Source organism: Homalodisca vitripennis, chromosome 4, assembly GCF_021130785.1.
Source record: "Homalodisca vitripennis isolate AUS2020 chromosome 4, UT_GWSS_2.1, whole genome shotgun sequence".
Classification (NCBI taxonomy): domain Eukaryota; kingdom Metazoa; phylum Arthropoda; class Insecta; order Hemiptera; family Cicadellidae; genus Homalodisca; species Homalodisca vitripennis.
In genome coordinates, this window is record NC_060210.1 from 72,260,519 (window position 1) to 72,277,734 (window position 17,216).

General features: G+C 32.5%; 1 protein-coding gene across 1 annotated transcript in view; it reads left to right on the top strand.

The window, feature by feature from the left end:
• Window positions 1-17,216, top strand: part of LOC124359525 — a 57,382-nt gene that overhangs the window by 37,670 nt on the left and 2,496 nt on the right. Inside the window, exons 17-25 of the mRNA XM_046812335.1 lie at window positions 1,123-1,359; window positions 2,481-2,619; window positions 4,042-4,152; window positions 6,066-6,202; window positions 6,613-6,793; window positions 7,500-7,615; window positions 8,911-9,119; window positions 10,893-10,983; window positions 11,639-11,812. Coding sequence (XP_046668291.1) covers window positions 1,123-1,359; window positions 2,481-2,619; window positions 4,042-4,152; window positions 6,066-6,202; window positions 6,613-6,793; window positions 7,500-7,615; window positions 8,911-9,119; window positions 10,893-10,983; window positions 11,639-11,812 — 1,395 coding nt within the window. The remainder of the gene's footprint in view (window positions 1-1,122; window positions 1,360-2,480; window positions 2,620-4,041; window positions 4,153-6,065; window positions 6,203-6,612; window positions 6,794-7,499; window positions 7,616-8,910; window positions 9,120-10,892; window positions 10,984-11,638; window positions 11,813-17,216) is intronic.

The window sequence follows — 17,216 nt, forward strand, 5'->3', positions numbered from 1 at the left end:
ATGATGTATTTACAGAGCCATAGTATATATATATATGTGGTCTGCCGCCGACCTGTAGTTTGCCCAGTGGGAGACAAAAGAAGGGATCTTCGTTCTTGAGTTCGCGGCGAGGAAAGGTCGAACTTTAGAAATAAAACAGCGAAGTCGGAATAAAATCTTACTTGTTTAATTTCGAACGTTTGTGATTAGAGATTTAGATTAAGATAACAAAAGATTAAAACTAATTGAATTAAAAATTAACACATGATTGAAAATTTAGAATTTGGCTCTAGAACAATAGAATTAGAGAATTGTAGAGAGAGGAGCCGAATTATGATCTACCGCATCCCGAACCAATTTTACGACTCCCTGCTCTAAGATCGCCTCCAGTGATGCCCCTTCCCTTCCCTCTTGGCCCCCGACCAATCAGATCGCCAGTTCTTCCCTGGTGGTTGTCCATCAGGTGCTGCCGCCAACGATTCACCCAGTAATTAACAAAACTACATGGTACTTTGGACGGCTCGAGTGGCATATCAATGGCTGTTTAGTGAGTTAAATTTGGAGTATGTTTCATATACTGTATTATAATTTTTTTAATTAAAAATATTCCAGGGAAGTGTTTCAATATTTCTCTCCATAAAAACCTTACTCAGACTTCAATGAATATTTTTTAAAGAATGAGCTAAATCAGTCCAGTTATTCCCAACATTAGCTCTTAGCAACACATTTAACGATTCGTAATAAATAGATTTTAATTAAAATATTTTCTTTTGCCATCATGGAAACTCATCAGGCTCACCAAAATTTGTAACTCAACTTCAGCAAATCTGTTTTTGAAAGCCCTCAGGCTTTGTTAAAATTCCTTAAAGTATAAAATGTAAGTAAATAATATTTGAGGACATATTAATTTTAAATAAAAACTGCTTGTCAACAAAGTATATTGAATTGTGTGAATTCAAAATTTTTAAACATAATTAGATTTAGATTTTTAAACATAATTAGATTTAGATTTTTAAACATAATTAGATTTAGATTTTTAAACATAATTACCATAAATATGTAATGGGCTCATATTTTAAAACATCCTTTTTTATTTAGGTATAAAAATTGTTTTATTAACAAACATACAATTCTTATGGACAGGTAACAGACACAATCGACATAATACCAAATCCATCAGCAGAGCCCAATCTCCAAATAGTTACATCTAGTATTTATGGTGATATAAAACTGTGGGATATGAGAGCTGAACCGATCAAGTCAGAGAGAAAAAATATCCAGCAGTTTAAAACAAAGGATAGATTTGGACGACCTGCATCTTTGGATTTTGGACTGTCTCCTTACATTAAGCTTTATAGAAGATGGAAGCCCTTCGCAACAGTAAGTATTTGAAACATCACTTTCCAAAGTTATTATTACTCATTACCATATACAGTACAAGAAAGAATGAAATAGATTGTAATCTACGATCAAATTATAATATTAAAAAAACGAAATTAAATTGTTTGGTCTTTTCTATACATTATCAAACCATTATAGTTGTGAAGTGAAACTGTTTGTGTATTGTAGTACAATGCTAGTATGATACTAGTATGTTATTGTTTTGATAAATATTTTCTGAAATAACTTCCATTTTGTCTTGTGAATGTTTTCACAATTTTATACAATTTATCTTTTAACTCAATCTTTCAAATGAGGTAAGAAATGCTCTTCCAATTAGTGAAAATGTTTGTACAAATATCAAAGCTACAATCCATAACTTAGCTTAAAAGTTTTAATTGTAATTTTAAAAACAACCAGGCAAGAAAAACCATCTTTTATAGCACCGTTTGTTATTCAGGTATATCTAAATCAATACTAATAAGGACAGGATGACAGGATTTCGGACATTTGCCATCGTTATATGTTACAATTGGTATAACACAACGTTTGGAGGATTAAAATCTATCCTCTTCGACATGTGGGTGGGGGGGGGGGGATTGAAAAGAAGAGAAAGAATAAAAAATGGAAAGAAAAAGGGGCAAACATACCCAAAAGCTGCTAGGGATCCAGTCCAGGCATTGTCACTACACACAATGCCAGTCGCAAGCACAAGTCACGAGTATGAGAATTCAAGAGCACAATCACGTCACACCAACACAGGCGAAAGTGTGATACAGTATGGACTCCACCATACTGTACAGACAAAATCAGCTCTGTGGTACGGTATTATTAATCATAGGTTGTAAAATCCAATGGTATTAATTAATAAAACGTATTATTATTTTGAGATGATTTGTTTGTTGTTACTACAAAATTGCTGATAACACAGTAAGGATCACATTCCACACGTAAACAATAAGAACCGATTAGAAAGCATGCAGCTGCGGTTGTTGAGGACCTGCTAAACAAGGAAACTGGTTTGCTAAAGCTAACACTCCTATTATTTAATCACAAACATGACATAACAATTATTTAATGTAACACACAATAATCTTGTCTATTGAATAATTTGATTGCAGTTGATGTCAATCTACAAGAGCTTGCCGGTGCTTCTGACAGGAATTTTTACCCACACAGTTCCCTTGAAGTATGTCCGGGCGACTCCTAAATTTTCTGGTGTTAAAGAAGTTCTAGAAGATCGTATAGAGTATAAAGCCAGTAAGTTATCAAATAAACTTAGATTTATTTGGCTGTATCTTGTGAAAGTCTTTTTCAAAAACGTTTTTTGTAGTACAACTATCACAAAATGAGCTATTATAGTAAATGACATATCATTGCAAGCCTGGATGTTAGGCTTTATTATTCATTAACAATGTAAAACATCTTGATTACATTGTAATAAGATAACACTCAATAGTAATGTTATTGCAAGAAACTAATCTTTTATACACACACGAAGTTTAATCAATATATTATATCAGGCTTATGTGCATGAAACAAGAGTTTATTTATCACAATACAGGCTTGCAACGATTTGTTATGAAAGTTTAATGCACGATACAGTACGGTTATAATAAATAAAATAAGAATGCATAAATGCATATATCAGTACTTACATAGCTGTAACACAATTGTTGGTTACCAATAATTGGTAAACAATTATTCATTAAGCATACAAGTATAACTGTGAAAAAATATACATAAAGTGTGGTTTATAAACAAACTGGATGTTTCAAGCCTGTTCATCGTAGACTAAAATAGACATTTACAGGTGAATATCAAAACAGTTGTGAGCACTAAGACTTGCAGTCTTTTAATCATACGTTAACTCCTAGCTTGTGATACGTAATTCAAAAGATGATCAGACAATTACATTTCAGTTGTTAATTCTAAGATAATTCTTCAAAATGTTATTTCTGATCCATACAGCTTTGTGGTATTATTTCTTTGATACTACCAGAGTCACCTAAATGATATTTTTCATTCTTATAAAATTTAGTACAATTATCTTTTAGTAAATTTAGTAAAATTTATCTTTTAGGACAGATTTTCAGGGTAAGGGGATATCCCAAGATCTTATCAGGGGTTTTTAGGTATAGTTCAACTCTTTTTGAAGCATGTAAAACCTCTGTTCTGATTCAGATATGTGGAAGGCTTACGATTATTAGAATTTTTAACAATGATTCATTGATGTTTAAGTCACATAACATAATATACTTGTCACTAAGCAATTTAACTGGAAAATCATATGTAAACATAAGCCTTTCACAGTATTATATTTGATTTTACCCTTAATAAATTTGAAACCTTAATTGTATTACTACTCTGGAAATCCTTGAAAATATGTCAACAAAATACGTCATTCATTTTCAAGGAGGCAAATTTCTGAACTCCAGCTCATAAGTGATCGGTATAAATGTAGTTTAGCTAAGCAAACTATATTGTCTGGTGAGAGTGAGTGCTGATATTTTTGGCTTACCTGATAGTCCGTTAAAGCTGTAATCTATTCTGAACATAAAATGGGCTTCAATCATCTATGTATTCAGCAAGTAGCTTAAATAATCTCAGTCTGCAAGAACCAGTAAATTAATATTTAATATACTGCTCAAAAGGAATATTCTAAACTTTGATTTTTTCCAGTTTTTGGAGACAGTGGCCCACTTCCACTTCAGCTGTACATAGGCAATTTGTTTGGTGAGGCAGGCACACTAGTGTGGGAGCCTCCAGAAGTGAAACCTCCTGAGGGTGAAAGTGAGTTTTACTTAAATAACCAGTTATCTATCATCTGTAGTAAGATAGATTGAAATGTCTTACTACACTGCTCAATTGATGGATTACAGAAAATTCTTACCTTTTCATTGTGAGTAGAAATAGTTCTTTAATATTGTGTAAGAAGATGAACAGTATATTATGAGCTTTGAATAAACAGGTATCAACATTTAGAGGCCAGTGAACACAAGGGTTGCTATTTTTATTTCTAGCCTAACAATAAAAAAGAAGTATTTACGATTAAATCGAGTTTTATTGTTTTTCAAAATATTCTTCATTAAAACTAATACACTTTTCCATGAATTTGAATACATTTTTGAAGCACTTTTTCTACTATGACTAAGGCAGCTCTAAAAGACAAGTTTTTAACACATAAATGGCTTCTGGTGTTGAAAACCCTTAACCACGCAGTTTGTTTTTGATGTGCAGGAACAAAAAGAAGTGATTGGATGCCAAATCATGGTTGTATGGTGGATGGCTCATCAATTCGATCTTCTGGCTGGTTAAAAATTTAATTGTTGGAGCAGTTCAAATGAGAGCTTACATCATCATGGTGAAAAATGTTCGCCTCTTCATTGACGTTTTTCGAATTTCTCCAATGTCTTCTGGCAAACAAATGATTATGTACCATTCACAGTTGACTATCTTACAATGCTCTAATGCCACTGTTGCCTCATGATCGGTAATACTGAAGAAACAGGGAACCATTTGCTTCTTCTTCTGCAAGCAACTTTTTTTAGATTTGGCTTGTTTGAAAGACCCACACAGATGATTGCTGTTTTGCTTAGGGGTCATATGCATAGATCCATGATTCGTCACTTGTGCAGATGTCATACACAGTGTTTGGTGTACCTTTAACAAATTCTTCAACATTTCAATACACCAGTCGACATAAGCCTTCTTGAACATTGGTGAGGTTATGCAGGATCCAACAGGAACTAATGATCATGTAGTATCTTGTTGATGCTAGTCATACTAATGTAAAAAGATGCTTCAATCTCACAGTATGTCACATGACGATCTTGCTTAATAAGTTCAAGCACAGCATTGATTTTTTTCAGGCACAATAACAGATTTTGAATGGCCTTTGTGGATTTTGTCCTAGAGTAAACATTGGCCTCGTTTGAACTTAGTATACCAGTTTTACATTGCTGTAGGATAAGGCTTCACTGATATATAATGAATTAAGTTCATTGGTGCATTCTTGTTGTGATAATCTACATCAAAATTTATGAAAAATAATTGCAAGGAATTGTTCACACGTCAATTCCAATTTTTTTACTAGGGACTGCTTCTTTTAGAAAACCACTGTTGTACAACAATCATTTTAGAACTTCTACAACAGTTGCTTAATGGTCTGTGGATGATTATATGACCATATTTTCTCAACATTTTCATCTGTTTGTACAGTTGATTGTCATCCAGTTTACAGGTAATTTTCAACATTTAATTATTTCTGTAGCGTTTTTACTGAGCAGGAAGAATGTTTCACAGTTGCTTACTTAAGCTCACCATCATAAAAATATGAAGACATCACTTGCATACACAATCACTATACCGTAGTTAATTGAACAAACCAGTTAGTTGACCTAGACAGAAGTGAACTGTCAATAATCTGTGCTATACACATGTGGCAGGATAGTTATGTAATATGCAAGCCCCACTTCCTATGGCGTACTTCTGGTTAACATTGCACGCCTCTCGTATTTAGTCTTCATATGTAATTAGAATACATCATTGTCTTTCTTGTGTGGAATTTATTTAAATCTATACATATTCAATCAATGTAGACAGTTTGTTAGATTTTGAATTTAGATATATATGATATCAATAGATATATATGATATTTAGATAATTAATATAATAGGTAGGCAAGTACAAAACTCTGATTTCAGACTTTGCCCATACATGCCACTTTTGGGATTCTTACCATGATGGACCCATCCATAGAGTATCAAAACATCCATTCATTCCTTCTGTATGTCTCACTGTGGGAGGCCATGTATTTGCTATATGGCACAGTGCAAATAATGTAAGTATTATATGACATTCATATTTTTGACTTTCAGTATAATCTGCACCTTTCATTTATATGATCTTTATTTAATATTTTTCACACAATAATACCAAAACCATTTTTTTAACCTACTAAAACAATCAACTGCTACAGTTTCTTTATCAGACAAAACATATCTCTAATATATTTATATGGATCTATTTATTTTGTTTTTCTGATAATGAATGTAATTAGGAAGAAATAAGTACGAAACCCTAAACGATATCTTGTATTTCCTGCAACACTACTAATAAAACAAGTGATACCTCATCACTTTATGTTTTCATTCCTATCAGCTCAAAAAACATTTGTCAGTTTTCTTGAAAACATATAGTTATATGCTTAATGCTCTCAAATATGTTTAAATGCCTTTAATATATTTTCAGGAAGAACCAATTCTGACCAAGAGGTATTATGGTGTTCATGTCACTGATGGCATCTGGTCCTCTCTCCGACCAAGTTTGATTCGTATAGCACGGAGTGATGGAGTGGTAGAAATATGGGATATCATTATACAAAACCATGCCCCTGCTACTACAATCATAGTGTCTGGACGTGTTATAACAAGTATGTTAAATGATTTCACTCCATTTCATATATTTCAATCCACTGATGTAGCTGTATGTTGTAAAAAAAAACCGTTTCATGCCAAATCCCCTGTCTCCCCAACAATATTTATGTAAAGCAGACTTTAGTACGTGATAAATTCATAAGCTTTATATACTACTCGTATAAACAAATATCAAAATAAACAAGTTTGTATAACAGAATAGGTGGATGACAACTCATTAAAAAGATGCTGAATAAAGCAGCAACTCATTACACAGCTGCAGTTTCCATCTTGGATGTACATAATTTGCTAATGAACATTTATATGACCTTATTATAGCCGGCAATTGCAATGAAGATAACGTAATAGTCAAACTTGATAAAGTTTGCCAGTCAGTTTATGCAATTCAGCTAATAATTTCAATCTTTAAGTTACCTTCTAGATTTTTCATTTGTATTGTGTTTTGAACTATGATAAATCCAGTTGGTTGGCTTTCATGATTGGTAACTGAAGATAAGTTACTATAGTCAAAAGTATTTAAATGAAATTCTTTTTGAATTGCTTGACTGAGGTATTTATTACTACTAAACTGCATGTATTATAACCATTTTTACAACACTTGCTTTTTATTGTTATGCTGGATTAATTTTTTGTCACAGGTCCATTTATTTTTATTGGGAAGGCCTATGTAGATGTTGTAATTTTTGAATCTATATGTTATAGATTTATCTCCACCTTTACTGCCAGAAGTGAGGGGGTTGTTGGGAGTAGCAGACTACAACTCAGCTTTTCGCCTATTTTTCATCCCTCAACAGTTCAGAATTTGGACTGAAAGTGAGGTAGTCATACTAAAAATAATTAGTGTACTTTCTTTTGTAGTACAACCAAATATGCAATAATTCATATAATTTTTAATAACAATAGCTATATAGTCCAGAATATTGATTTTCGGGATGTGCAGTAATATATTTTGTAAAATGCAAACATGATGATTTTTTTATTATTATTTATTAGTAATGATGATATGAACTGTACCTCGCTCCTATATTATAACACTTCTGTATAACCCCTTTTCCCTGAAATGCTTGTACATAACACTGTAATCCTTAGCAGTTTGACTACAAATCTTCCGTAATCACTGTACTGGTTTATATTAAATTTGACCACACTTACAAATTACCAAAAGCCGTCTTATATTCTTTACAGATTGACTCAACTGTTGTATGTACCTTATCCCTGTTTGGTACTATTATTTAAATATGCACAGAACAAGCCAATTTATACGTAATTTACAAATTAATTAAAAACATAACGAGTTTCAAAATAAAATTTAGTAGTTGCACCAAACTTTTAAAACTACAATGCTAGATTTCCTCATCTATCCATAACATTTTGTTAGTGTATCATTATTTTTAAAATCTTCTTACAAAGACTTTTCAAATGGCCTTTAGTTAAAATATTCATTCAGCTCTCCACAGTTTAAAAATCTTTGAGATTGAAATGATCTAATGTATTTTAGAAATATTTATATTTAATCATACCTGGTTTTAACATTGAGGTTGTGTATTAAGAAATAAAATTTGAAAGCTTTTTTACCAGGAGAGTTTTAAATTTGATACCTCCTAACTTATAACACAAGATAAAATTCAACTTGTTTATCTTTTATCTTGCAATTATGACACATTTAAACCTTTCACGTAATAACTTTGCAAATTTAACATTAATACAAATTGATTATTTTTAATTAACAGATGTGTAAATCGTGTAATCTAGAATAAACCAACCATGTATAATCGAGATTTAGAAATAATTTCAGAGTATAAATACAAAAGAACAAACCTTTTTAAGTTAGATATTTTATTTATAATGAATACAAAAGTAAGCAAATTGAAAAATATGTTATTGTAACTACTCTACTAATGTTTAACAGTTATGTCTCAATGAAGAGCATAAGATTGACATTAGTGACATAAGTATTTCAGACCATAAAATGTGTTTTACTAATATAAAATGATTAACAATTTTATAAATAAAATAATATTATGGAATTCTTTTTTTTAAACATATCATTATTCAAAACACAAATCGTTAAGTGCTATGATAAAAATTTTAAGCTGTTTTGTTTATTCTTTAGCTTAATCGCCTCAAGAAATTTATAAATATTGAACCAGAAAGAAAAAAGAAAATGAAACAGTGGTCGAAGTGGTGGAGAGAAAATAATGTAAATCCAGACAGAGAAGAAAAGAAGCAGGCTGAGAAAAAAAAGAAATTAGATGAAGAAGTGAGATTAGAAAAAGAAAAACAGGAAGAAGCCAGGAAGAAATATAATGAAGAAGTTTATAAGTATGTAGTTCTATCTGTACTCAATGTTTAGATTAATGCCATATTAGGCATACTTCATTATAAAATATTTCCCCAAAAACTGAAATAAACATCCAAAAATCTTTTTTTTTAATCGCTGTCATTCATTAAAAGACAAATACACTTTTTAATTTTCAAGAGAAAACACACTTATATGGTGATAAAATAATATAATTTTCCCAACTGAATATAACAATAGAAAACTGAAATAGATAGTACTTTGTTTAGTTGCAGAAAATTAGCAATATAATTAATCCATTGACAACAAAATGAAAACCAAATTTTGCGAGGTAGAGTTAAATTCATTTACTCCATATGTTAATCAATTATTTTGTAAAAATTAAAATGAATCATATTTTATACACACTACTGAGGATGCCATGCAAATATTACAACATCAACAATGTAAAATCAAAAACATAAAAATATATCCAACTGATAATAATTTATTTTACTGATCTTGTTTATATTTATGACAAACATCCTGATAGTAAATAAATAACTTTTAAAATGTCAAAGAGACATTGACGTAAGGCTCTGTGTTTAAAACTTTGAGTCCTAAAAAACCATCATAGAAACTGCTCACTGATACTAAACCAAAGAGTTCCCCTACATTCATCTCATGCAATATTTACTATAACCATTAATTATAAACCATAACCCTTAAAAGCTATTAATGTGGTCATCACTAATAATAATTCCCTTGTAGAGCCTAAAAATACATAAATCAAGTGGTTTATTTTTAATTGTGAAGACAAAATTGCAAAACGGGTGTTTTGGGCCTAGTACATTTTATATAAGAAAGTCACTGATTCCGTCAACTTCCATCCAAACCAACCACCGTTAATTTAAGGTGGGCCCTCCCACTGGCTTTACCACAGACCAGTGACTCTCATAAGTGTACACCAGACAGCAAAAATTCCTAACGTCAGGGTCGAAAATCTAAACCGTGACTTCAAGGCTAATTCACGTGTCCGAGAGTAGTGCCTAAGACCACACAAACATCCTGACTTGATTCTTTCTTGTGCAGATACTCACTTAGGACACCCGTTGTTGTTGGATTTAATGGATTGCATGGCTGGTGTTAAATGAACGTCAAAACCACGACAAAGAGTGAATTTTAAAATATTTTTTATTAAATTAGCTGTAATTAATTAATAATTTTAAGTCTACATTTTCTCTGACAGCTTCAAATTTTTACCAGATGATAGCTTATTTGAAAATTTGATAGTCCAATCTCTCTCCTAAATCCTCAGATCTTCCCATAAATTTTGTTACCAAGCGTAATTTGAAGATATTAACCTAACTATTTGGTTTGCAAAAAACCAAGAAATAGTGGAATCGATGCAATGCAATAGTCTGTAAAAATGTCAGATTTCAGGGTCTGCACTAGGCAGAAGGTTAAATGGAGCTTGACTCGGTGTTCATAAAGAATAGTGACCAACTGCCTATTACTCACTTTTTTTCAACCTGCATTATTTCTGGAAAAATTGTACGCCTTTTTTAGTAACGTTATTAATTCATTTTTAAAGTGCAAAACACAAAATTCAGTTTGGTGGAACTTTGTGTCTTAATCAAGATTCATGTCTTAGCCACTGGATTGCAATAATCTGTATTTAGATAGGATTTATGTACCTTAAGTTAGCAAACCAAAAACAATTCACTTCGATATGTATAACCCAATTTAAATACTTTGTGTTTTAGTTTTAGAGTTACATTTCATTTACTTTATCATACAATTATAATTCTGTGTAGATGGTATATGAGAAGACGTGGCAAACCTTTTTTGTGGAAAGAGGAAGCAGAGGAGAAGTGGCGAGAAAAACAAGAAGAACACATGCACGAGGTTTGTTACATATTTGTATGTTCTATTAAATGTGTCAATTTGACATTTTTTATAAGACAAGAGACATAACAAGAGATACATTTTTAAAATGTATGATTGTAATGTAACTGATCAATATAGTATCAAAACTTATGCGATTTCAAACCAGGAATGTACCCACAGCAAGAGAGTTATAAAGGTAATAAATCCCCCTTCTGAAATTGTGGAATCTAAATAAATGGAAGAATAACACATTTTTGATTGCCAGATGTAATTTTATTTTAGTTGTTAATAATTTTTGCTAATCAAATATTTTAGATTAGTTATGATAAAAACATAGTGTACTACGTACAGGTACTATTATAACCTTGTGAAAAAAAATTTTGGGTACGCTTCCGTAAAAATTAAACACATGAAAAACACCATTCATTTTCTCAAATGTCTAATTGCATTATTATACTTTCTTTTTTAAGTTGTGAACGTAGTATACAACTCATGTATGTTCCAATTTTGCCCAATAATTGCTATTAAAGAACAATTATTACCAGTTAAAAGTTAAGAACCTTTTAGCTTAGATTTTAATCTTTTGGTTCTAAGTTCAATGTTGAAGTATACAATAGGTTGCGTATCTTAAAAGTTTCCTTGTAATAAAAGGATAGTTTCTTTTACTTTCCAGATGGTGATGGCTAAGAAAAAGATTGATCGCAATGAGATGGAAATTCTTATGAGACCGATTGTGCATGAAGAAAGAAATGAAGCACAAAAACATGGGAAAGCTCAAGAGAGGCTTAAACAGGCTGACACAATATTTCGACAAACAGTAGACCTGATCTTTCCAAAATCATCTAGAGTAAGAAAATCTCAATTTCAATAATTATACGTAATTTTTCATTATAGGCCAACACAAGATCTTTTAGATACATGTATTTTTTTAAGTAGGCCACAGATATAAAGATTATAGCTAATGATTAAGTTACGGAAATATACTAGTACACAATCCAATTTTACATAAGTATAAACATTACTTGTACTACATTCTTGAAGCACTATAACTTAAATTTACACTTCCAAAAATTTATGATATTAAACAAGCTTGACATATTTTTAATTCAAAAAGATTTACATCGCTCTATTCAAAATGATGCAGTGGATATATTTTCCTCCTTTTGAATGAACCTAAAATATTTCCTTTCATAAAGAACAATGCATGAGTTGCTAGTAAGGTTAACTGGACAACTTAACTCAAAAGAATTATCTATTTTATTGTATAGAAATGGTAACCACCATCATGAGATGTTATTAAATGGTAGGTTTCTGTTATTTGTCAACATCTACTTGGGTTAAGCATTGTACTCAGTGCATGTAATATAATAGGACCAGTATGAAGTAATGTGAACCGAGGGAGGCGCAAGACACTTGACCTATTCAGGATCATGAGCCTATTCAGTGCCAAAATGTATAGGAATGCTATAAAATTTTGTTTTGTGTGTGTTTTTTTTTTATTGTAAAATTTCATGTTTTCTTTTTTATACATATTCATTTGTAAAAAATGTCTTTTAAGAGTTCTTAAAGAATATGTTTTTATTATTTATTTCCTACAATAACTTTAGATGTCCTAATTTTAACATAGAACTTTAAGTTCATTAAGACTAAGATTACTATTTTAAAATCTAATTACACCCTAGGGGGAAATAGAGAAATTTATATCCAGCATTCTAAGGGTTAGGATATTGTTAAATAAACCAAAATCAAGACGGTGCTATGACAGACTGCTCTTACCTAACAGTGCTATCTCAATTTGTAAATGAATTCACTGCAGTCAATTACTGTGATAATATATACTGTATATATATATATATATATATATATATATATATATATATATATGTGTGTGTGTGTGTGTGTGTGTGTGTGTGTGTGTGTGTGTGTGTGTGTGTGTGTGTGTGTGTGTGTGTGTGTGTGTTCTATATGGTGTAACCATATTTTTTAAATTTTAACATGAGATTTTAGGGGTTTTCCTCAAATTGAATTGTTACAATTAAAATACTCAAAGGCTTGTAAGCTGGGTTGTACTGGAGAAGAGCGTGTTCAATTGAGGCTGCACAATCTCTTTCACGGATGTACAGTACCAGAAATGTCATGAGTTTCTGCTGCTGAGCTTAGGAACTTCTCAGTAAATGTCTGCAATAAGGCTAAAGATTTTTCTTCATTTGTCACAGTAGCTAACTTTACTGGCCTATGACAATTAGATACACTTCCTGTTTCCATAAAATGTTAAATAATTTATTCTCACTATAGTTATTCTAGAAATTGGCTGTTCTCGGGAAAGCAATCATTAAATTCAAACAGTGTTGCCTCTTGATTTAATAACAGCCGCTACAACCATTTTTACACTATTGTCGCCATCCTGGTGCTAACCTTCGAGATGCTTGTTCAGTAGTAGAAACATGTAGTCGTCACTGGACAATGGACATTACATGGGGGCTATAGTGTGATCAAATGTTTCCACCCAAATGTTTTGGGTAGGCAATGTTATGCAACAAAATTATCCTTTTTTTATGATTGTAATCATTTAATAGAAATTTCATAGAAAACATTCCTCTGATAACAAAGGAATCATGAACCATAAGTTTATTTTTTATTTTTCATTCAATCCTGTAACAAATCGTCAGTGATCACTGAGGGTCCCTACTTTGTATCCCTTATTAGGAACATTCTTACGCCTATCTTTGAAAGCTCCATTAATCATAGTGGTGAAATAAATAAAAAAACAGTGCATATTCCACTGTCAACTGTACTCTCAATCGACAAGAGACATTTTAAACACATAAACTAACTAGCAGTTACACGTGGCTTTGGGCGTGATTTCCTATCAAATAGCAAATATGTCCTTGGCTCATATAGTTCAAGTTTATGAGCAATTATTTTGGCCTCTGAAGTTGGAGAGTGAATCAGTTTTTATGAATATCAATGAAAAGCATTTTTGTCATCTACATCATTATACAATATTTGAATGAATAGCTCCAACAATTTCAATGACACACTATTTTAGGTCAGAGTGGAGAAATACTAAGTCTATAGTAATCTTAGTAAAAGCACTTACGAGGGTGTACCCAAAAAAAACCGGAATTGTATTGCTGGCAGCCGGCAGCGTGTAGTACACATTCCTGCCGCTAGGCATGTGTCACGCAACCCATTGCGAGCTCAGTGACCCCAGTTCTGTTGTCCTAGTGCTTTCTGTTCGTTCGTAGTGACTGTTTTCGCTAACCCTGTTTTGTTCTCGTTTCGTTTTTTGTCATGGCAAGTTTAAGTGAACAACGTGCAGCTGTGAAATTTTGTTTTTTACTTGGTAAAAATGCTGCAGAAACTATTTTAATGTTGAATACAGCTTACAAAGATGATGCTATGGGGAAAACTCAGGTCTACGAGTGGTTCGCTCGATTTAAAAATGGCGACATGTCGATTGAAGACAAACCTCGTTCTGGATGTCCATCAACCTCTCGAACGGACGAAAATGTTGAGAAAATTCGTGAACTTGTGCTCACCGACCGTCGACAGACAATTGAGGAACTATCAGAGAGTAGTAGGTTAACTTGGAGCTTGGTTCAGCGAATTTTAACAGGAGATTTAGGACTGAAAAGAGTTGCTGCCAAATTTGTTCCTCAACTTCTGACTGACCATCAAAAGGCACATCGAGTTGAAACTTGCCGCCTTCTGAAAGAACATCTCGAAAATGATCCCGATTTTCTGGAAAAGGTAATTACTGGTGATGAGTCATGGTGCTATGGTTATGACCCAGAAACGAAGCAACAGTCAAGCCAATGGAAGTCGCCATCTTCACCTCGTCCAAAAAAATGTCGGCATGTCAAATCAAACATCAAAACCATGTTGATTTTCTTTTTTTGATGCTAAAGGCATTGTTCATTCTGAGTTTGTTCCTCCAGGTCAGACTGTCAACCAAACATTTTATTTGGAGATTTTAAGAAGATTGCGCAACAGTGTTCGCCAGAAAAGACCCGATTTGTGGCAGACTGGAGACTGGTTCTTCCACCACGACAATGCACCGGCACACACAGCCATCTCAGTTAGGCAGTTTTTAGCCAAAAACGGCATGGTTCCGCTGCCCCACGCACCTTACTCGCCTGACCTCGCTCCATGCGACTTTTTTTTATTTCCACACATGAAAAGAGGCTTGAAAGGTCAACGATTTGACAGCGTTGAAGAGGTTAAGAAAAAAACGAAGCTCGAGCTTGCAGCCATTTCTAAAGAGACTACAAAAAATGTTTTGATCAATGGAAATACCGTTGGGACAAGTGTATTAGTTGTAATGGAGATTATTTTGAAGGAGATAAGGTTGTATTGTAAAAAATTTGATAATATATAATTTTTATAAAATAATTCCGGTTTTTTTTGGGGGATGTAATGTAACCCCCTCATAGATGTAATATTATATAGTTCTATAACAATTTTGCATCGGAAGTGGACATTTTTCAGGCACATTGTTCATTGTTAAGTAGTTCAAATGTTAAAGAAAATTGGCACTAGATTTAGTGTGTGAAGAAACATTTCTAATTTTAACAAATTATATTTTACATGCCATGGTAAAAGTTGCTTTGTTGCCACATTTAAACAATATTTACATAGTTGGTCTGAGAAGCCTAGTGTAGTTGAAGATTGTCTACTTTCAGCCTTTATAATCTTCTTTCTGTCTAAATTATTCCCAGTGCCTCAGTAGCATTTACATTGTTGTTCCAATTAAGAAAATATCTATACATATGTTGGTTTGTAAAGTTTACTTTGGTTATAAAGCATAAGTCATTGTAATTGACTTCCAGTCTAAAGTCATTCCGGTGCCGTAGTAGCATTTGCATTGTTGCTGTGAACAAAATATATGTAAATACAACGTAGTCTAAAAAGTTTCTATAATTGATTTAAATATACATCCAGTGAGCTCACCAATGGGAAATTTGTTTTGTAGTAGTTGGTATTACACTTAGGGAGAGAATATCTGTAATGTTCATATCGCTCATTGCCAATGTTTACTTGTGGAGAGTGTTTTCGTGTGTCTACAAGTTAACTTTCTCAACTAAAACAAATGGCAATTAGTGAACAGCAATCAAACATTCAGTTCTGTGTTTTGCTTCAAAGGTCACCTAGTGAGACTCTTTAGTTGTTAATTCATGCTTAGGGAGACAATGTGATGAAGAAGAGTTAAGTTTATGGATGGCACAAACGTTTTCATGAAGGTTGTATAAGAATTAAAGATGACACTGTTAGTGGAACACCTTTAACTACAACCAGTAATGAAAATCTTGAGTGAGTATGGCAAGTTGTATGAGCAAGCATGAAACTAATGATTGAAGAAATTGCATCTGAGGTAAATTTATCAAATGATAAGTGTCTACAGCATTCTTCATGATCATTTGAACATCCATAGAATTTGTTTGCAAATGGTTCAAAATATACTGACTGACAACCACAAAGAAAAGAAAATATTAATGGCTGGTGCAGATCCAGATTTCTTAAAATTGTAACTGGTGATGAAACGTGGTGTTTCTCTATGACCTATAAACAAATCATCACTCCTCTGAATGGAAAACAAAAACATTTCAACACAAAAGAATAACAAATAAAACAAGAAAAAAAATCGCACAGACAAAAGCAAAGAAAAAGTTTATGCTGGAAGTGTTTTTGACTGCAAAGATTTACTATTAGTTTATTTCATAGGAACAAATAGTAACCGAAGGACTTTATGTGGAAAGTCTTGGGCGCTTAAGAGATCCCATCAGGAGCAAACACCCTGAAAAATGGACAGGACACAATTGATTTTTTTTTTCATGACAACACTCTGTCACATCGGATTTTGTTAGTGCATACTTATCTGACCAAGAATTGTTACCACACTAGAACATCAAACCTACTCGCTTGACCTGACAAGCAGCTAATTTCTTCCTGGACTAATAATGGCGGAGCCACAGAACGAACGCAGTAAGGGTGAATATCGTATGGCCGGTTTTGTGACTCCTCCTCCTTATGTTTGTCAAAAAGCTACTACTTTCAGCCATTGTAATCTGCTTGTGGCCTAAGGTATTTCCAGTGCTGTAATAACGTTAGCATTGTTACTCTGATAAAAAAATGTACAAATACTTATCTCAGAAATCTTCAGTCAAAAGGTGTCTACTTCCAGCTATTGTAATCTGCTTGTGATCTAAGGTATTTCCAATGGTGTATTAGTGTTAGCATAATTGCCCAGA